We start from the raw sequence: 20247 nt of genomic DNA, 5'->3' as shown, positions 1-20247 counted from the left end.
TTTACAATAAAAGAACTCATGGAAAAAAGGGGCCGGAGATGATAATACGGCATTAAGGTTACTGTAGCAACAGGTTGAATTAAAATCCCCAAGAAGATGCGCAAGTAAGCCATGTTAACAAATAGGCTGCCGAAAAGAGAAGACCAGTCGAGACTTGAGGGTATATATACCACGTGAAAAGCAACAAAGGACAGCCTCCGAACCAACAAGCTTTATAGAGTACTTACGATCTGTGGAGTCTAAGCCGCCCAGAGCATCCCTGCGCCCGCATCCTGCACTGCACCGCCCATTTTTACGTGCCATACGAGCAGGATCCCATTGCATTGCTGGATGCTTACCTACGACAAGATGGTCCACACGTCCTCATGGGGTTTATGCGGCCAACTGCCGGAGATTATCAGGCAGTCGCGTTGATTTACGGTTTCACATCGTACAAAGTACTCCTTCGTGGACTCCTCCTGTCCCCCGAAAGGCCGCCAATTGACTAGCTGCTCCACGCCTATTTGTGGACCTGCGGGGAGGACCAGTAGCCCTACGGCGCCAGCGTATCGTTTGTCTCAAATTCTAAATTGTTTTCCCTGGAATTCTGAAATATGGATTTTACTGCTTGGCGATTTACGTACGAGGGGTCTCATTAGGCTCAAGCGAGGCTTGATCAACCCAGGCAATCTCGCTGCGACAAATCAAATCAAATATGCAACGGGTAAAGTGGATTGCTGCCTCTTGCTACGCCTCACTCCGCCCTCGGTGGACTGGATGATCCCCATGATGCCTCGCGGCCATGGCTAACCAACGGGTAGGGACTTTCCCCTTGCAGAAAAATAATACGAGGTTGACATCGTTTCATCTTTCACGTGCGTTTGCATACATATCGTTCTCTCTTCTGTTCATGTGGTACTACGTATAGTTGATTAAATGAGTTTACTACAAGACTGAACGCCCGACTCTATAAGGAGGCCTTGGTAGTCGCCGTTTGTCCTCATTGAATTGTTTATATCTTTGAAATTGGTTCGATCGACTCACTGCAATGGCCTTTTCGCCTCAACGCCCGCGATTGCGGCGCATCTATCGACAGACCCTCATACTCACTCAAAAGAATCTGCTCCTGTTTTACAAAAGCCCTATCGCTACTATTTTCAGAGCCCTGGTCTTTCCGATTGCTGTAACGCTGCTGTTTTGTTACCTCCAAGATGTTGGGTCGGAGGGCTCGTCCTATTCCTCGAAGGTTGGGGGCATCTCAACTTCGACATTCCCAGTCAAAGACCTTTCGGACGCTATTGGATCAGCACGAGGCAAGAAACTTGTCTTCATACGCAATGGAATCGCACCAGATAGCACTGACCCAGTCATCCAAGGGATTCTTCAGCAGCCGGGGATGGAGTCCGTGGCAACCGATACTGGTGACCACCCGGACGACCTCTTCGATCTTTGCAAGCAATCGACCAAAGGCCATAGTGATTGTTTTGCAGCTGTGGTTTTCCAGGCTTCGAATGAGACAACCGTCGAGTACTCCATCGTGATTGATGGCCCCTTGGCTGATCTGACTGATGAGGGCGATTATCGTACAGAGGACTCGACGATGGCCAACTACATTCTCCCTCTCCAGTGGGCAATCAATTCCCACATTGGCGGCTTCTCTACGAGTCCTCGTCCATCAATACAACCATATACCTGGCCCTTTGCAAGGACCCATACCTATGTTGCACCTCCCTCGCGCGTTGGGAAAATTTGGTATGGATAACTTAATTAAACCCCTCAACTCTTCCATTTCCTAGCCTTGAATTTTGGGATCTGCCTAACTTACTGTCTACCTCCTCCCGTTCTCTGTTTTCTAAGCCTCAAAACACTAATATGGTGATATCCAGGCTCTCAATTATTGGGGTTTTCGTTGCGCCGGTCTTCATCCTAATCCCTATCGGCGTGGTATATCATCTCGCGGTCTTTGTAGCAACTGAGAGAGAAACATCTATGGCTGAACTAATGGCCGCTCAAAAAGTCTCCATCACACCTAGGATCTTGTCAACCTTTATATCCTTCTTTGCACTCTACTTCCCTGGTCTCTTGATATCCTCGATTCTTCTGACGCAGATACTGTTCACGAGAACGCCTGATATTTTGTTGCTCTTCCTTGTGCTCCTAGGTGGTGCTTCACTTATCACCTCCGCGCACTTTTTAGCCTCGTTCTTCTCCAAAGCTCAACTTGCAGGCCTCTATACCTCGACTTTGGTGTTTGCCCTGTCCCTCGTTACGTTAGCTTCTTCGTTGACTTCTAAAGATATCAAAACGCAAAATACTGCCTTATCTGCTATCTTTCCACCGATGACATGGGCATTTCTAATAGGCGACGTTGCTACAAAAGAGTACAACTTGGCGCCGTTTTCTCTCACAAATAGCACCATCCAAGCAGAGTCAATGTTTAGTGGTCCTAGCGAGGACGTGGACATGAGCGGGTATCTTTATGTCGTCTTCTTTATCCTTCAAATAATCGTATTCTCACTAGCAACTTACGCCGTCGAACACCAGCTTTGGGGAGTATCGAGGAAGTTCGGCACTATCGACGCTTCCAGCGATGTTGCAGTGCGTTGTACAAGCCTTTCCAAGACATATTACGGGAAAAGACGTTGGTACTGGCCATTTTCGAGGAAAGGTGCACCCACGTTGGCTGTGTCCAACCTAAATCTTGAAGTCAAAAAAGGCTCGGTCACATTCTTGCTTGGACCCAACGGCGGAGGAAAAACTACCACCCTTAAATGCGTCGCTGGGATGGCGTCCATGGATTCGGGTTCTCAGCTGGAACTTAATGAGGCCGGGCTTGTCTTTGGCATCTGCCCTCAGCACAATGTACGTGACCTGCTAACTAAGGTTATACTCTACTAACAACTGCAGGTATTCTGGCAAAATCTCACAGTTGAAGAACATATTAAGATATGGAGAAAACTCAAGACTGCCGCATTCGATAATACTGCCGTCGATGACGATGATGATGTACTAGCGGAATGCGATCTGCTCGAAAAGGCGAAGGCTCCTGCACAAACCCTCAGCGGCGGGCAAATGCGGAAACTACAACTTGCTATTGCATTTGTTGGTGAATCAAAGGTGTGCTGCATTGATGAAGCTTCCAGCGGCCTGGTAAGAATGATTTAGCATTGAATCACTTTTGAAATACTAACGTTCTTAAAGGATCCGTTATCTCGCCGGAATATTTGGAATATCATTCAGAAAGGTCACTCTCGCCGCACTATCCTTGTCACAACGCATTTCCTGGATGAGGTATGTTTAGCTTAGTTTGGTTGAAGCTCTTGTATTAACTTACTATTAGGCTGATGTCCTAGCTGATCACATTGCCATCGTTTACAAGGGCAAATTGGTCTGCGAAGGACCAGGAACTTCCTTGAAATCTCGCTTCGGGGACCAGTATCTCATACGAAGCGGCGATCCTTCCGATGAAGATAACTTAATTTGGCGAACATCTAACTCTGCCGAGGCAACTCGAAAGGTTCTTGAACTGGAAGCTCTGACAGACGATAATACTTTTGACGTCGTCTTTCCTACTCTAGAACAAGTCTTCCTAAAGGTTACTTCCGATTCAAATACAGCGATTCACGAAAACGGAGGCGATGGCATTGTCGGAGAAGAACAGACTTCCACTGTCCTCGACGAGAAAATACTTGCCCTTGAACAAGAGAGGGCAAGAGATATGGATTTAGAAGTCGGGCATTCGATTGGGCTTGCCCGGCAGGTTTTTACCCTTTTCCAGAAGCGCTACATACTCCTCCAACAAAAAGCGGGCTGGATAAGCTACGGAATTAATTTGATTATTCCAATAATCATTGCAGCTGCATTTGCCAAGTTTGTACATAAATGGGGTGCGATGCAAACTTGCCAAACCAACGTCGAAATATTCCACAATGCTGCGAAGGAACAGCTGTCGATGAACCCATATTACAACCGAATGCCACTGATGGCGCCACTCTCCGGAGCAACTCTAACGACATTGCATAGTTTTGACAAGTACCCAATAGCTCTCGTGGGACCCCTTTCTGAGTTCTCTGGACCTGGCCAGGACGAACTACTGACGACAACTATTGGCCGATACATCGTCATGAACAACACCGGCACACTACTTAATAAGACAGCTCAGGCTAAAGCTGCTCTAGCCGGCCGGGAATTTGTTGACACAGCTGAAAAGATGGTGTCCCAAATCTCAGATACATATGCAAGCTTTGGTATCTCAGTAGCTATTTTCGCTCCAGCTCCAGAAAAGGCTATACTCTTTTATAGCACAGCGAGAAGCTACCAGACTCTCACAAAAAATTCGATAGGTTTTAATTTAATCACAAATCGGATTGCCAATGCTACAACCAAAGCTGGCACCGCAAGAGAGGTCGTTACTACGATTCGGACAATGCGCCATCCTCAGAACGAGGTAGACTTTAGAAATATGCCGTTGACGACACTTATCGTGTTGTCGTTTATCGCAGCAGCCAGCATTGCTGTGATCTATCCTGCCTTCGAGAAAATCAATCGAGTCCGAGCTCTTCACTATTGCAATGGTGTTCTGCCTGTTGCGCTTTGGCTTGGGTACCTGCTGTTCGATATCCAAATTATCCTCATACAATCCATCGTTGTCTGGGCCTTGCTCTTTGCCGGATCTGCGGCAAAAGTGTGGTACGCCTCGAACTACCTCTTCGGAGCATTCATTTTGTTCGGCATTGCAACCTATCTAGGAACGTATTTGTTATCCCTATATACCAGAAAGGCAGCATTCGCTATCGCCGCGGGAATTCACATATTGCTTTTCGTCCTATACCTAGTGTCATATGTTATGGTTGAATCATTCGGAGATGAATTCGTCCTGCACGAAACGTATTCTCAGCTACAATACGGCCTGGGCCTGACATCCCCCGGAGCAAACCTAGCACGAGCCCTCTATGTCGCAAGTAACAGCTTCGAAATCCTCTGTGGTAAATACGCAGATGCAAGTGGACATCCTTTCGCCTATGTCCGGTACGGTAGCGTCTATGCAAACCTCTTGATCCAAATCATCTTCCTTATTATAGTTCTTGCTATACATGAGTACGGCAGTGGAGAGTGGATCCGACGCAATATCACACATCGTGGAATTCCTGCCCGTCTTCATTACATCGTCGAGGCTGGAGCCGCGGAAAATCAAGCAACAGGTCCTGTGGCCACCGGCGAGAAGAATGCCACAGCTGCCGCTAATCAATCCGAGATTCTCCAAGTATCTCAGCTTAGCAAGTTCTTCGGCAAGCTTTTTGCAGTGGAGAATGTGTCATTCGATATCGGCTCTAACGAAACCCTCGCCCTACTTGGCGGTAACGGGGCTGGAAAGACAACTTGTATCAACATGATCCGGGGAGAGTTGACCCCTAATTTCGGAACCATTCATTTGGAAGGCGTATCGGTATTGAAAGAACCCTACAAGGCCAGATTGCGCATGGGCGTATGTCCACAAGACGACGCTATTGACAATCTTACCGTCAGACAAACTCTCCACTTCTACGCAAAAGTGAAGGGGCTCAAGAATGCCGCGGATAACGTGGATAAAGTACTCGAAGCACTTAATATCTCCACATTTCAAGACAAATCAGTCAAGGATTTGAGCGGCGGCACACGGCGAAAATTATCTGTCGCGATCGCTTTACTAGGTATGTTAGCTTGCTTCCCTTCACAGCTCTTATATGAAATATAACTAACAAGAGTAGGTAATCCCCGTGTCCTCCTCCTGGACGAACCATCCACAGGCCAAGATGCAGGCGCAAAACGCATCCTCTGGAAAGCCCTCCAAGACGTGAGCACGAACCGAGCTATCCTGCTCACAACCCACAGCATGGAAGAAGCAGAGGCCCTCGCCACCAAAGTCGCCATCATGGGGACGAAAATGTTGGCCACTGGCACCCTTTCTAGTCTACAGGAGACCCATGGTGGCGCGTATAGCATACGTGCTATCCGTGCAAAACACACTACCGCCACGGAGGTTGAAGAAATCGTTAAGGGGAAGTTTGAGGGGCGAGTCAGCAATTATGTCGATGGATATGGGCAGATCAGCTTCAATCTTCCGCATGATAAGGCCGCTTTGGGGGCGATTATGAAGGTAATGGAGGGGCTGAAGGGTGATGTTATTAGTGAGGGTGAAGATGGCGTGGGTGGGAGTGCGGGAGGGGATAGGGTGCATGTGAAATATGTTGAGGATTATACCATTACGGGACCAACGCTTGAGGAGGTGTTTATGAATGTTGCGAGGGAGTCGGGGACTGCTTAGATACCCAGATAATTGTAATCTTACAGAGATGCTTTTCATATGTAGCAGTAGAACGCCATTAATAAACGGCCAAATATATCCAGAGAGAAGCATACATAAAATAGAGATGTACCTGAAGTGAAGATGCGTTTGGTGACAGTGAATAAAAAGGTGTGCGCTGTCTTAAGAGTAAAAGAATTTTGTATTTTAAAGAGGGTGATGTAACTAACCTTGCTACCTACTCGCCTTAAAACTTGGTACACGTCTCTTCCTTCCAATGCCTATCTTTGACACACTTCCCCCAATCTACTGCTTCAATACTTGATATACAAGTTTTTCAGCACTGATCGGTCTCATATATGCCTCAGACCTCGAAGTATCCCTATTATCCATACTCCCAGGACCAAGCAACGCAAAGCCATCAGGTACGATTCTCTCCAGCCCGCCTGGCATTAGCCTCACGAGATTTGGCCTCAAGACAAGGGGTCCATCTTCCTCGGTCATGCTCGATAAGAATCCATAAAAGTTGACGGCAAATTCCCGGGCGCTTGCCGATGCGGGAACAGTAAAACCTTTCGTGCTTGGTGTTAGCTAAAACCTAGGGTTATATGCCAATGAGAAATTACAGAAAATCTTCTTACCTTGATATTGCACTTCAACGCCTAGCCCTTCCCACACAGCACCATAAACAGGCTCAAAAGGCAACTCACCAGGTTCCGCAGCCCATGCTTTACCTTCTCGTGACCTAAACACAGCCATTTTCCCACCAGGTGCCACAGTCTTGATGACATTTCGCACGGAATCGCCCTCAGAAATGCAGTCAAAAGCGTACTGGACGCCTTCACCGTTTTGCACTTCAAGGAGCTTTTCGACCCAATTTGCCTCTCGGTAATCCACGAGACCGTTGTAACTATACGGCGGAACCTTAAGCATAGCATGCCGTGCTGGACTCGCGGCTCCGAATAGAACTGCCTCCCTCCCACTTGCATGAGCGGCGATACGCACCAGTTGAGCAGCGTACTGGCCCAGAGAGGTAGATGCGCCGTAGATGAAAACCTTCAATGGATCTCCATTCTTTCCATGAGTATTATCCTTTACTTCAGACACACCCCTCTCATTATCTGTGTTTCTGGAGTCCCATTCGAAAGGGGCTTCAACGCCAAGCCTCGCAAACAAGCCCTGAGCTGCTGTCAGAGCACACAAACTCACTCCCGCTGCACTCTCAAGACCCATCCAACCAGGCACTCGCCATACGAGATCCCAATCCACGACTATGAATTTAGCGAAAGCACCTGGGCGCTCATTTACTGAACATGCTCCCTGCAGAAAGCCAGCCACGTGAGTGCCAATCTTGAGGCTTTCTCTAGCTGAAGCGGGAATTGAAGATCCGAGTTGCTGGACGGTTCCTGCGAAATCGCTGCCGACTATTCTAGTTTGGGATTTAGGGGCGAGAGGATGGGATACGTAGAGGGCATCGACGGGGTTTAAGGCTACGAAGTGAGTGCGGACGAGGAGTTGGGTTGGTGAGGGGGACGGGATGGGAAGAGTTTTGACAGTGGCTGTTCGTTTGGGGACATCCAAGACAAGGGCTTCCATTGTTTAATATATTCTTGAGGGACTTGAATAGATAGGAGATGAAGATGGTTTCTGAAAAAGGGAGTTGAAACCGGGCGTTTGTTGGGAGCAAGGAAGACAGAGAGGAGTGGGGTGAGGAAGAAAACACGACGATGAAGACGTGATATAGCAACGGCTACTTAGCTCTGCTATCCTCGTATAGAGCTGCGGGATGCTTCCATATTAATAATCATGATTGGAAATTTGTACAGCGAGTTCCACTGGTATATAAATGGCGATGTGGTCGTTCAGCTTCTTGCTGAATAATGTCCGCGCAGGAGGTACTCGGTACCTATATACCCGAAAATTAGCCGGGCTACCGCTTGACCCACCATCCCTTCCACGGGAGCTTCACACATTCACTACTTCAGTACTTCCTCCGTATATACCTTATACAGCTACAGCAGCGACGACGGGCATTAAATATTATTAACCCTTTGCACCTACCATGGACGGAACACAGCGCACCACTACTAGCTTAATAGGTAAGCCCAGTATTTTACTTCTAGCATTTCATCAAACAACACCCACAGCAACACAACACAAAAAATGCTACGGACCGCCACGGCAATTTAGACAACATAATAGCAAGCATATACGCCCTCAGGCATTAGTTGGAACGAAAACGAAAATGGCAGACTTAGGGTTTCCAAAGATTCCATCTAAATCGCCAGCTCCGTCAACACCCTCCACGCATACGCTGGACTTCTCACAGAGCCCAACTCCCGCTCCTGCTCCCACATTTCAGAACGGTGATTTCCAGTCAACCGCCACAAACACTGCTAATAAACTTCTTTCATTCAAAGACCGCGAGCAGCGTGCTGTTGCAGAAATGCTCTCGCGGTTCAGGAACCTAGTTTCGCTCTCTAGCATGAAAGATAATGATGGCGCGAGCGCGACGAAGGAGGTTGCTGCAGGACAGGCTTTTGCCCTAGAGGTTGAGAGTGTTGCTTTGGTAATTGACTTTCTCTCTAGCTCCCTTATCTCCTCTCACTTTGGATATAAATCCTTTGAAATGGGAAGGCTAACGAGAAATATAGGTGAGAGCCGCGGAAGATCTCTTGCAGTTGAGTAGGGAACTGAAGGAGATGTGGCTTTTTGGGCCGTTGAGAGGCATTGGTGAAGGTGAAGGTGGGGAGACTATTGATGAGGATTCTAAGAAGGTTGGGGAGATTGCGGAGGCGCTTTTAAGGAAACAGGTTGGGGCTCCTACTGAAGGCGGTGGGTCTTGAATTAGATATTACGGAGGTATTTACCTTGGGGCTACGTTGGGGCGTATGTTCCACCACGCGCATCAACTGCAAAAATTTGGGTGGATGAGGATCAATGTGTCGGAGGCGTTTGCGTTTGGACGGCGTCAGTGATTGGAATGGAATAGGAAAAGGCTGATACCCATACACTATCAAGACACCCTTTTTTCACATACATCGTATCACATGCATCACTAGCTAGAGTACGATGGAAGTATGAAAGCATTGAGGAGTAGACAAGTTTTATTGCGAGGCTGTCCTGTGAAGCCTTTGGCAGCGTGTGCTCTATAATGTTAATGACGAGGATGGGCATTCTGCGCTTTTCCGCTTAAAGTGCAGCATCTTGCCATGTATTTCTACAGATAGATATCCAACTATAGCCACAACATGCAAACAGCTAGTAGGCCTGAACCCGATCCTTAAATGGGTTTCATCCACATCCTTCACTTTGCTACGCTTTGGCATCAACCCTCTTGCCCGTTAGCATCAGGCTCACTATCGCTAACATCATCCAAGACCTCGCTTCTCGATTTGCTCTGTCTTGAAGCTGCGATGCCTTCGGCGGTAACCCAGAGGAAGAAGTCCGTGCGGTAATGATCGATATGATGGAAGAAAGTGTGGAATCTACAATCTCAGTTAGCTATCTGCACTTTATCCACCGGTAGTTAGCTTCATTAGACTTACTGGTGGTCTTTCTCCTCCTCCCTAAAGATCCGATCGTAGATCTCCCGTTGCTTGAATTCATCCATCTCCTTCTGGAACTTATCAAAATCTATCTTCTCTCTGCTAAACTTTGTCACAGCCTGCTCATTGTAGCTATCGAAAACCGGTCGTTCTAGCAATAGACCAAGTCCTGGTGCTTTCGGAATGCTAATCGTAGCTGTACCGTAGCTTTCTTGAATGACATGCTTCTCGGTGCCACAGCGGACAACGAGCGCTGCCATCGCGACCATCTTCCGGATCTGATGCATCATGAAGGATTGCCCATGAACCTTCAGAGACAGCCATTCGGTATCGTTGATATAGATAGGCTCTGGACCGACTTTGAAGGAGCGGATTACGCGCTTAGCAGAGGGGTCGGAAAAGGTCTTTTGGATGGTATAGTTGTGGAAATTGCGTGTTCCGAGGTAGCAGTCTAATGTTTCCTGGACCTTTTGGCGTCGCGATTCTGAAATTCGGTATGCCTTCTTGGCTTTGATGTACGCAGCCTTGACTTGTTTTATAGCGATGTCAACAGGGCTGAGAATCGATTTTGAGACTGATGCTTCCTGATCTTCAGGGGCGGCTGTCTGGGGCACACCCATTGTAGAGTCCCCGGATACCTCTGGGATTATCTTCGCTTCCGTTTGAATTTCCTGTACCTGGGTATCTGTGGGGTCTTTGGACTCGACAACCTCCGGCTTTTGCGTCGCAGCTTCATCGGCACTGCCAAGTGTTTCCATATTTTGGTCTGACTTGATTTCCGGTTTTTGCGGTTCCTCTTTCATTATATCGAGATCATCCTCCGCCTTGGTTAATTTGTCGACCTTCTGTTTTAGTTCATTGCCCACTATTGGTTCCTCGGAGCTGTAAACTGCGGCCATAACTGTCTCCCGAGTTTCAGGATCGAGCTGGTCAAGGATAGGCTTGATGTATTCGTCTTCTGCTTTCTGCCAGAAGTCGGCCACATCCGCCTGTCGGGCTTTGTACTCCTCGAGAGTACCTTTCTTCTCAGCAGATTCAACCAACTTTTTGCCCATAAAACTCTGCGGTTGTGGTGGAAGGAAAGAATATGTTGGGATTAGGTATTCGTACCACCTCGAGTCGCAACTCTGGTAGCAGCTGAATGCACCGTTCGTCCGCTCCGTGCCCCATACCCTGATCTGAGGTGGTAGGTTGTCGTTGATCTTCTGTACAACATCCGGATCCTCAACAATGAGTTTCAACGATATGACATTACCCGCAGCATGTACGCCCTTATCTGTTCGAGCACATCGGACTAGGGAAGACTTTTTGGGGTCATCTGCATTGGCCTTCGAGATTGCGCCGGCTGCGATAAATGCCTTGAATATATCCCCCTCAATCGTTTTTTCTTGGCCATTTATTTGCATGCCTTTATATCCAGATCCAGCATATCCAATCAATACTGCGACTTTCCGCTTGGGCTTTCGACCTTCTGCTTCTATCTCCTCCTTTGAAAATTGGGCGTTTGCGTACTCGCCATCTTCTCCCATCTTCAGGCGTTTAGCAGCTTGCTGCTCGTCATTCCGCTTTCTTTTATCTATATCTTTCCGACTTGTTTAGTTAGTCATGGAATAAGTGAGGATGGTTCCATAAACATACTGATATTCCCCACGCCCCATCTCACCCCTCTTATGACGACCGCCGGTTTGATTCGATCCAAAACCTGTTTGCCCATCCCGAATCTGGCCCCCTCTGCCTTTACCTCCGCCTCTGCCCCTTTGGGGTCTCCTTCCTCCGCGATCGCGAGAGTATGGTTTCGATGGACTGGAATTACGGTTCCCCCGTGTACTGCTTTCACCTTCCACTCGCGCCGGAGTGGCTGAAGGGGCTTGGTCTGCCATTTTACGTTTGAGAGTTGTCGAATGCCTCTCATGGCATTGATGAGCAGAATTTAAATAAAAACCGTTCTCACGCGACTCCCTTTCCGAAAACTTAAAAGCTGCTTAGCGTGGAATTACTGAGGCTGCCGCACGCACTTGGCGAGGCGGTTGGCAGCCTCGCCGAACGTCAAGGTGGTTCCCTCACCTTTAAGCCTCAACCTATTGTCCTCGTTCGTGGAGGATATTTTGGTCCAGCCTTCCCGCCCTGCTTTATCCACTCCTTCAACAATAGCTTCTATTGATGTGGATAATGTGCTCCTTCAGCTACTCTTAATTCCATATTTTCCTTCTTCTTTCATACCGCGCCACAACTTTTGCGAAAACAGCGGCCTGCTGGAACCCTCAGATTTTCGCACCCCAACTCCTCACTTCTCGACATTCCCTCATTATCGCCATGGATCTGGCCCAGATGCTTGTGCGCTCTTGCATGCGCGCATTCTGTGATACAAAGCATACTCTGGTCATTGATGCGCTGATCATTCACTCAGCGTATGTCTCTTGACGAGTGATCAGTACCTCGTGTGCGGAGATGTTGACACAATCAACAGTTTGCGCGATGACGACTTGGCCTGGCTTATGGGTATGAATACGAAAGAAATTCATAAGCTCTGCGGAAAATTAAGGGAGGATCGGTTTCTTACAGTGTATGCAATCCACCGGTCCTTGATATCAGTTTAGATACTGATGTTCGTGACCTAATATAGTCATACTCGTGCCGAGGTCAGAGAGGGCCAGCAGCGTCCGGTGAACAAAATATATTACTTCATCGACTACCGTGCGGCAATCGATGCGATTAAATGGCGAGTTTACAACATCGATAAGGACGTCCAGGGAAATACAGTGCCAGTCCTTGAGAGAAAGGAGTGGTTTTGTTCGAGATGTAAATCGGAATGGACGACGATGGAGGTGCTAGACAAGAGAGGCCCTGGGGGGTTCTTATGCCATAAATGCAGTCATCTTCTCCAGCAGGTCGTTAACGATAATCGCGGAGGACACGAAAAGTCGACGAAGCTAAATGCCCAGTTTAAGTTCATCACGGATTTGTTGCCCAAAATCGATCAAGTCGTGGTGCCAGAAAATACATTCGATAAAGCTTATGCATCTGCCGTTAAGGTCAATCGCCCCCAAACCCATCTTGCGAATGAAACAACCCCGCTGGACGCTGGCGCAACAGGACAAACATCAGTCAAAGGAATGGTGGATACTGGGCCCAAGCACATTTCGATCACACTCACCGCGTCTGAGGGCCCAACCGAAGCCGAGGTTGCTGCTGAGCGGGCTAGAAAGGAGAAGACTGCGGCTCAGAATGTTTTGCCTGTTCATTTCACTCATAGCACGATCACGGGGGAGCAAGTCAAATTCGATGCAAAGTCTGGCCTGCAGTCCTCTCAGTCTCTGGAGCCCGATAAGAAAGATCTTGGTATTGACAGTACATCTGCCAATGGCGATAGCACTGAGATTGACGATTACTTTGCACGACTAAAAGCCGAGCAGGCAAAGGAGGCAGAACAGGAACAAGATGAGGAGTATGAAACTGATGACGAAGAGGAAGAGGATTTCGAGGACGTGGTTCCGAATGGCACCGGATCCGGTGCTGCAACCCCAGCTAGTAGTTCATTTGGGGAAGCAAAGCCAACCTCAGCCCCAATGGGAAGCGGCTTAGCAGGAGTGCTAAAGAAAGGTGGCAGCTTCTCTGGTAGTGGGACCAGCACAGGAGTGACCAGTCCGGTGACAGTACCCAATACACCTAATGAGGATGGTAGGCCTGCGAAGAAGGTCAGGATCGAGGAGCCAGTTGCGAAGGACGAAGAAGAGAGCGAGGAAGACTTTGAATTTGAAGATGTATAAAATTTTGCATTTGGGTGGGCTGCGCTTGAAGGATGGAAGACCTAGCACCCGGCGTATGGGGGAAAAAGCGTCCTTAGCTGCTGCGGCGCATATGGCGTTCAGTGGATATGCGACTGGATTTATAGAACGTTGCTCAGTTGGAGCTTGCAAGGGAGCTGGGGAAAATGTAAAGTATGCTCTTGATCCTTGCGGCCCGTTCAAATGGCAACAAAAGGTGCTTTAGAACAGTTGGTCCGTAATCTATAAACTAAAACTTAAAAAGGCAACCTATATCAGACTGCCTTGACTCAAAGAATACCCAGATATGGCTAGATAACACGGCAAAAAATATCCTTCCAAACCAAAAGTGCTAAACAACAAGTAGCAGTATTCTCTCCATTTGACGGATTGATTTATCGTGGCTTACGTAAGATGGCCCGCAATTCAATTGGACCTCCACCAAGCCGACGTCATGCAAGCTGAAATCTGACTGCTGGTGTCCCACCTATCCCCCGCAATGCACAGGTTGCTACTTGATTCCCCAGCTGGTGATGGACGATATAGTAACGTCAACATGAGCGGTTTTAGACAGTTCAGTAGGCACCTTAGGTAAACCTGTTGTGTTTCAACTCCATGTCCTAGCTAACACTGGGCGAAGGACTCGGCGATTCAATCCCAACTTCAATGTAATTGACATCGGTGCCAGCTGAGATGGACCTGTCATTCCCACCAATATACCTCCTCAAATCCCACTTTGAGCGTAATTTAGATGAGCTTCACAAACTTGAAACGCAAATAGATGTTGTCTTCGACATCACAGAAGCGAAATTGGTGCTTGGGAAAGTCAATTCCAAAGCGCGGGCCCAATATGACCTTCGGACGCTAGGATTATTTACAAAAGAGGTCGAGAAAGATAAAAGAACTCGGCCTATAATTACCATTGATGAAGGGGAGCGATCACATCCAACCAAACGCCGGAAGGCGGGCAAAAATGGCTCGCCAAAAGCCATCATAGTGATTGATTCGAGTACCGCATCCGAGCCGGAAACAGAGAGCGAGAGCAAATCGAGAAGACCAGCTGCTATTACCGCTAGTCCAACCAGTACTGTTGATTCAAGGCGAAGAGGCTCGAATTCCCGGCGAGATCACTTAGAGCACCACGGCGATACTATCAAAGTACTAAAGCTTTCTTGGTATACGGATTCGCTCGCATCGGGGAAATTGTTACCAATCGATGATTACTTGGTCTACGAGGGAAAGATTCTTGATCAGCCGAAAGATAAGAACTTAACCCCCAATAAAGCACCAATTACGTCAAGCATCGTGTCGAGTGCCCGAATCGATGCACCAAATTCTCGTAATTATTTCCACAAACGTAGAAGGACGCAATCTGAAAGTCAAGCTATACAGTCAAATAGCCACCCATCTCTGCTTCCGGAGAGCACCATGGAGAAAGAGGAGGTCGATAATCTCCCCCCAGTTCCAGACTCCTTACTCACTAAGTATTCATGTGAGCGACCGACACCTGTTCACTCCCCCAATGATGCTTTTGTCTCTCAGCTCAGAATCATCAAAAAAGCTCGCATCCTAGCTGGCGGCACCCACGCCCATTCCCCCCGCGCATATGGTGCTGCCATCGCAACTATTCTTGCTTATCCGTATACATTAACCACTACCCACGAATTACTCCGACTTCCCAACTGTGGTCCCAAATTCGCGACGTTATTTCAAGAATGGAAAGACACAGGGCGCATCAAGGAAGTCGAGGAAATCCAACAGGACGAGAAGCTGAAATGTTTGGGTATTTTTTATGAGATATTCGACGTCGGCGAACATACCGCTAGGGAATTCTACAGGAAAGGATGGAGGGATCTCGAGGATGTTATAGAGCATGGTTGGAGCACCCTCACCAGAACTCAGCAGATAGGAGTAAAGTATTATGACGATTTTCTGATGCGGATCCCTAGAGAGGAAGTCGAGAAAATCGGCAATATAGTCTTGGATCACGCCAACAAATTGCGACCGGGGTTTCAAATGGTGATTTGTGGTGGATATCGACGAGGGAAGGTGGATTCCGGTGACGTTGATATCATCATGAGCCATCCGGATGAGGAGAGCACGGCATATTTCTTGGAAGACCTTTTGTTTGCGCTAGAGAAGAGCAAGTACATTAGGCACACTCTCAAACTATCTACGAGAAATAGCGACAGGTATCAGAATCCGGTCTCTTGGAAGGGGGGCGAACGGAGAAAGGGCGGATTTGACACACTGGATCATATGTTTGTGGATTGGCAGGATCAAGACTTGCCTATTATGGACGACGATATGGAGAGGGACCCTGACGCGGTGAATCCGAATCCCCACAGGAGGGTGGATGTGATCATTAGTCCGTGGAAGACGGCTGGATGCGCGGTATTGGGCTGGACCGGAGCTACATTTTTTGAGAGACATTTGAGGGAATATTGCAGGCAGAAGCTAGGGTATAAGTTCGATAGTAGCGGAGTGAGAAAGGTGCAGGACGGATCTTGGGTAGACTTGGAGAAGGGTCCTGGAGACTTGCTTGCGAAGGAGAAGAGACTATTTGAAGGCCTTGGCTTGACATGGAGGGAGCCCACTGAAAGATGTACTGATTGATTTTAGATATTTACGACCCCATCTGCTACAACTCTATCGTAGGATGCCTTACGCGTAAGAGCCTTGCCTTCGCTTGATTGAGCGCAACAAGCCAGCCAACGGAGCCCTCAAAAAAAAGAATGGAAAGGAATTAAAGCAAAAATATTGCAAAAGAAATATCTTCACGGAGCGTTGGATACCGAGAAACTTTGGGCCCACTACCTCCAAGCCTCAAAGTTCTCTCTGGCGGAGCCCTCCAGGGTCACTCTAGGTTTGTTAGCGGTGGGGTCTTAACCACCACCAACGCTTCCTAGTCACCTGTCTCCAGTTGTTATGGGATTTCTGCTTATTTTCCCATATAACTAACAGGTCCTGTACCACATTGCAATTTAGCATAGCTCTCAAGTCGCATCATTTACCCAAAGCGAGGTCCGACAGCGCAAACCCCTATCTACGTACAACCTTATCATGGACTACATATTCTCCTTTTGGGTTTCGACATTTCCCATCCTCTCTTTCCCCACAGCCTTGTTCTAACTCCTGAATCCTACTAAGGAGGTACTCATCGCCGAGCAAATATATATCAGAGCACAGACCACCAAAGGTCCGAAATGCAACGAAATGCACATCCCAGCTTGTACATGTACGTGGTACAGCCCCCAATTCCTATTTTTGTCCATGCCAGAAACAATATCGGACATCCGTCGGTCGATGTTCTTTGCATTGATGAGATGGTGTATTTTAATACATGCGGCACGAGGAATGTAGAGCGTACTTCTCACTTTTCAGTGTTCGAGCGGGAAATACCCAGCTGCTTCCGTTCTTTTGAGCACCGAATCACCAACAGTTACCATTCATTGCGTGTCGGACGTTCAAGTGAATCCAGTCTGTATATTGCCGCATAACTGGATATAGAATCAAAATATAATTCACGATTTCATTACGTTTCGGACACCCGAGTGACTTAGAAGCGTACTGCTTTTTTTCTTTATCCCACAAGTTACGCTGAGAACTACATCTTCTATTCCAGGTTCTATGTCCAAGTTATCAAATCCTTCTTCATTTGTGAGCTGGCCCAAGAAGCTAGATATGTGCATATTGCAGATCTCATTACATTTTTGCTACTCCTGTGATTTCCCCTGATACATAGAGTCTACAGCGGCGTGGATGTTAGGTTACGTTGCATTACGAGCATTCAAGTGAACATAATCCAGTAATCTCTCCGCTCCCTTTCTTTTGCCACACAGTGTAGAAAATATAGCCAAGGCTCACTGTATGCTGAGCGATAACAAGATGTAATTTTTTCAGCTTGGTAGGGTCTAGCGAGTGGAGGTTTACGTGACCGCTACTTCTATAATATATTCTCTTTCGCTTTGTTGCACATCGCAATATCACGTAAGTCCTCAATGTTGCCACTTTTGAGCTGTGTTATAGGTAATTTGTTGCATGTCGCACTTTGACATAAGTCTCACGTAATTCTGTTATTCCTGTTAGTTCTCAACGGTCTCATAAACGATTCGTTGCATTACGAGCGTTTAGGTGGATATTCTTAGAGGTCTCGGTTGTACCATACATGAATTCGTTGCATGGCGAGCGGTCAGGTGAATCCTGAGCAGCAGTGACGTAGACGAGTAGTATTATGGCATAACTTGTAGCCTGTTTTAGTGGGGTGAAAGGAAAGGGGGATAATATAACGAAAGCGGATGGCTGTATTCTTAGCAGGCGAATTCGGTTGCTACGGTCAGAAGCTGACTTCGAAGCTCTATAAAAAGAGAAGTCATTTTGCAATCTCAGAGTGACGGCTAGCTGAAAGGCCTCTCTGCAGATAGCTTTACCGATAGTTAAAGCCCAAAATTTGTTAAAATTTGCAAGCAGGAGCGCCACTCTCGAGAGAGCAGTACTCATTTTTGATAATTAAAAATAATGGTGGGTCCAACAAAATGTGGAATTTCCAAAGGACCCAGCTTTGGGCTTTGGGGTTAAGATGTACCATGAAGCTTGAAAGATTGGTGACAAGCTACTCTAGTAAAACTATAGTAATCGAGTCGGTATTTTTCATATATATATTTTAATATTAGGGTATGGGAAAGGAAGGGGTGGATACCTCAGGGATGCTTTCAGAACACATCACATTGAGCTGAAAAAACCTGAGCAGGGAAAGCTTGGGGCACAGAAGTAGGAATTAAGCAATAGTGTGTAAAAATTAAAATAACCTTAGTTTTAGGCCTTCTAAATGGGTATGCCATGACGATTGAGATATCTAAGCTACTTCAGTGCTGTATGTTCCGCCAAACAAGATTAAGCAAGCCAGAACCAGATCTTCTGCAATAAGTTCTTGGCCACACGCGGTTGCTCCATCTCGGCCAGCTCATCCATCTCCTTCTTGCCTGATATAATGTCAATCTCAGCTACGGGAATCGCAAAACGGGTGCGGAAATATATCTTGTGACCGAAGTATAGCGCCAGGAAGATGGGAAGCGTGATATACGCGGCGAGGAAATCCGTGGCATTAAATTTATTGGGCCAGAAAATTTGGAAGCCGTTTGTCAGGGTGAGGAGAGTGATGATGAAAAGCACGAAGTAGGTGAGGTATGGTTGTAATGGTGTTCTGTAGGGGAGCGTGTGAAGGAGGTCGTGGTAAACGAAAGCCTTGCGGAAGCGTAGATAGGTGACCATGACGACGATCCAGGCGATGAAGCCTGAAATGGTGGAGATGTTCACGAACCAGTTGAAGACCGTGGCACCATTATTGGAGACGTTGAGGTATGCAAGCAGGGAAAACATCCAGGTGAACGCGACCGCAACATACGGCACACCGTGTTTATTCGTTCTGGCGAAAATTTTTGGCGCCTGCTTGTTCAGCGACATCGAGTACAGCACTCGAGAGCCAGAGTATAGGAAGGAGTTCCCAGCAGACCAAGCGGATGTCAGGATTGCGGCGTTAATGGCATGGTCAAGTCCTCGAATTCCGGCGGCCTTGATACCAATCACAAATGGACTTGCGCTGGCATTGGACTCCCCGAGCAATCGGTCGTCAGTGTATGGCACGAGGATTCCAATGATTAGAGATGCAAAGCCATAGAACAATGCCAAACGCCACACGAAGCGCCTAGCAGCTTTGGGAATGTTTCGACGGGGATCAACTGTCTCTCCGGCTGCAATAGCGATAAGCTCGGGGGAGGTGATAAATGCGAAGCCGGCCTTGACAAACGCATGCCAGTATCCCAAGAACCGCCCTGTCCCTGGATTGCCATGGACCATGTAGTTGTTGAACGCCCCTGGATTCTTCCAATATCTGAACCCCAGTCGATCGTGATTGGGTCCACCTCCGAAGAATAGCACAACGCCGAGAATGATGAGTCCGAGGATGGTGATGAGCTTGATACTTGCGAACCAGAACTCGGCCTCTCCGAAGAAGGACACAGCGATAACGTTCAGTAGCAGGATAATCACCAGGACCATGGTGATCCACACTGCAACGCCAACCGGGGCGTGCCAGTACTCGAGCACAATGGACGCTGCGCTGGCCTCTGCTGCTACCAACATAGCATAGGCATACCAGTAATTCCAACCAGCCGCAAAGGCCAGGCTGGGGTCTACGAAGCGCCCAACGAAGTAGGGAATCGAGATACCTTTCATCGGCAGGTACGTTACCATCTCTGCTAAGTCGTTCATCACGCACCAGACGACGAACATCATAGAGAGGTAGGCCATGAAGAGAGGCGCGGGGCCTGTATCGCTGAGGATGCCGCCAGATCCAACAAAGAGACCCGTCCCGATTGCACCGCCTGTCTATTGTTCAGCTTCAAATCTCGCAGGTGATACACATCGAAAAGATAATACATACCGAGAGCTAAGAACTGGATATGACGACTCTTGAGACCACGCTCCAGCTGGTTGTGTCCGTCCGCCAGATTGAACTCATTTTCTCCGGAGACTGGGTGACCCACGTCCTCCTCGGCGCCCTTCTCGGCCTTGAAGTCGTGCTCGTTATACTTGGAGTCCATGTTTGCTGTTCTCCGCGCTCGTTCGCACTGCGCAGAAAGTTGGTGCTGTCAGTAGATTTGCGGAGAGGAAG

The 20247-nt window shown here is 47.9% G+C and overlaps 7 protein-coding genes across 7 annotated transcripts; 4 read left to right on the top strand and 3 right to left on the bottom strand.

Moving 5' to 3' along the window:
* Window positions 1-1027: 1027 nt before the first annotated feature.
* On the top strand, window positions 1028-6283 carry BP5553_10453 (uncharacterized protein; the record flags this gene model as incomplete). The annotated part of the gene is made up of 6 exons (XM_032019076.1): window positions 1028-1731; window positions 1866-2841; window positions 2887-3129; window positions 3181-3270; window positions 3320-5669; window positions 5727-6283. The coding sequence occupies 6 exons, from the start codon at window positions 1028-1030 to the stop codon at window positions 6281-6283; spliced, it is 4920 nt and encodes a 1639-aa protein (XP_031864783.1).
* A 285-nt stretch (window positions 6284-6568) lies between these two features.
* On the bottom strand, window positions 6569-7858 carry BP5553_10452 (GroES-like protein; the record flags this gene model as incomplete). Its single annotated transcript, XM_032019075.1, has 2 exons — window positions 6569-6834; window positions 6904-7858. The coding sequence occupies 2 exons, from the start codon at window positions 7856-7858 to the stop codon at window positions 6569-6571; spliced, it is 1221 nt and encodes a 406-aa protein (XP_031864782.1).
* Window positions 7859-8507: 649 nt separating this feature from the next.
* On the top strand, window positions 8508-9108 carry BP5553_10451 (uncharacterized protein; the record flags this gene model as incomplete). The annotated part of the gene is made up of 2 exons (XM_032019074.1): window positions 8508-8831; window positions 8917-9108. 2 exons carry the CDS (start codon window positions 8508-8510, stop codon window positions 9106-9108), a joined length of 516 nt encoding a protein of 171 aa, XP_031864781.1.
* Window positions 9109-9590: 482 nt separating this feature from the next.
* On the bottom strand, window positions 9591-11722 carry BP5553_10450 (tRNA pseudouridine synthase A; the record flags this gene model as incomplete). Its single annotated transcript, XM_032019073.1, has 3 exons — window positions 9591-9750; window positions 9811-11386; window positions 11449-11722. The coding sequence occupies 3 exons, from the start codon at window positions 11720-11722 to the stop codon at window positions 9591-9593; spliced, it is 2010 nt and encodes a 669-aa protein (XP_031864780.1).
* Window positions 11723-12123: 401 nt separating this feature from the next.
* BP5553_10449 (Uncharacterized protein) lies at window positions 12124-13577 on the top strand (the record flags this gene model as incomplete). The annotated part of the gene is made up of 3 exons (XM_032019072.1): window positions 12124-12218; window positions 12278-12373; window positions 12434-13577. 3 exons carry the CDS (start codon window positions 12124-12126, stop codon window positions 13575-13577), a joined length of 1335 nt encoding a protein of 444 aa, XP_031864779.1.
* A 690-nt stretch (window positions 13578-14267) lies between these two features.
* BP5553_10448 (uncharacterized protein) lies at window positions 14268-16190 on the top strand (the record flags this gene model as incomplete). Its single annotated transcript, XM_032019071.1, has 1 exon — window positions 14268-16190. The coding sequence occupies one exon, from the start codon at window positions 14268-14270 to the stop codon at window positions 16188-16190; it is 1923 nt and encodes a 640-aa protein (XP_031864778.1).
* A 2277-nt stretch (window positions 16191-18467) lies between these two features.
* On the bottom strand, window positions 18468-20176 carry BP5553_10447 (Uncharacterized protein; the record flags this gene model as incomplete). The annotated part of the gene is made up of 2 exons (XM_032019070.1): window positions 18468-19957; window positions 20017-20176. 2 exons carry the CDS (start codon window positions 20174-20176, stop codon window positions 18468-18470), a joined length of 1650 nt encoding a protein of 549 aa, XP_031864777.1.
* Between the last annotated feature and the right edge of the window lie 71 nt (window positions 20177-20247).

Source organism: Venustampulla echinocandica (genome assembly GCF_003357145.1).
Source record: "Venustampulla echinocandica strain BP 5553 chromosome Unknown scaffold_15, whole genome shotgun sequence".
Classification (NCBI taxonomy): domain Eukaryota; kingdom Fungi; phylum Ascomycota; class Leotiomycetes; order Helotiales; family Pleuroascaceae; genus Venustampulla; species Venustampulla echinocandica.
This window is presented reverse-complemented; position numbering and strand designations above follow the sequence as displayed.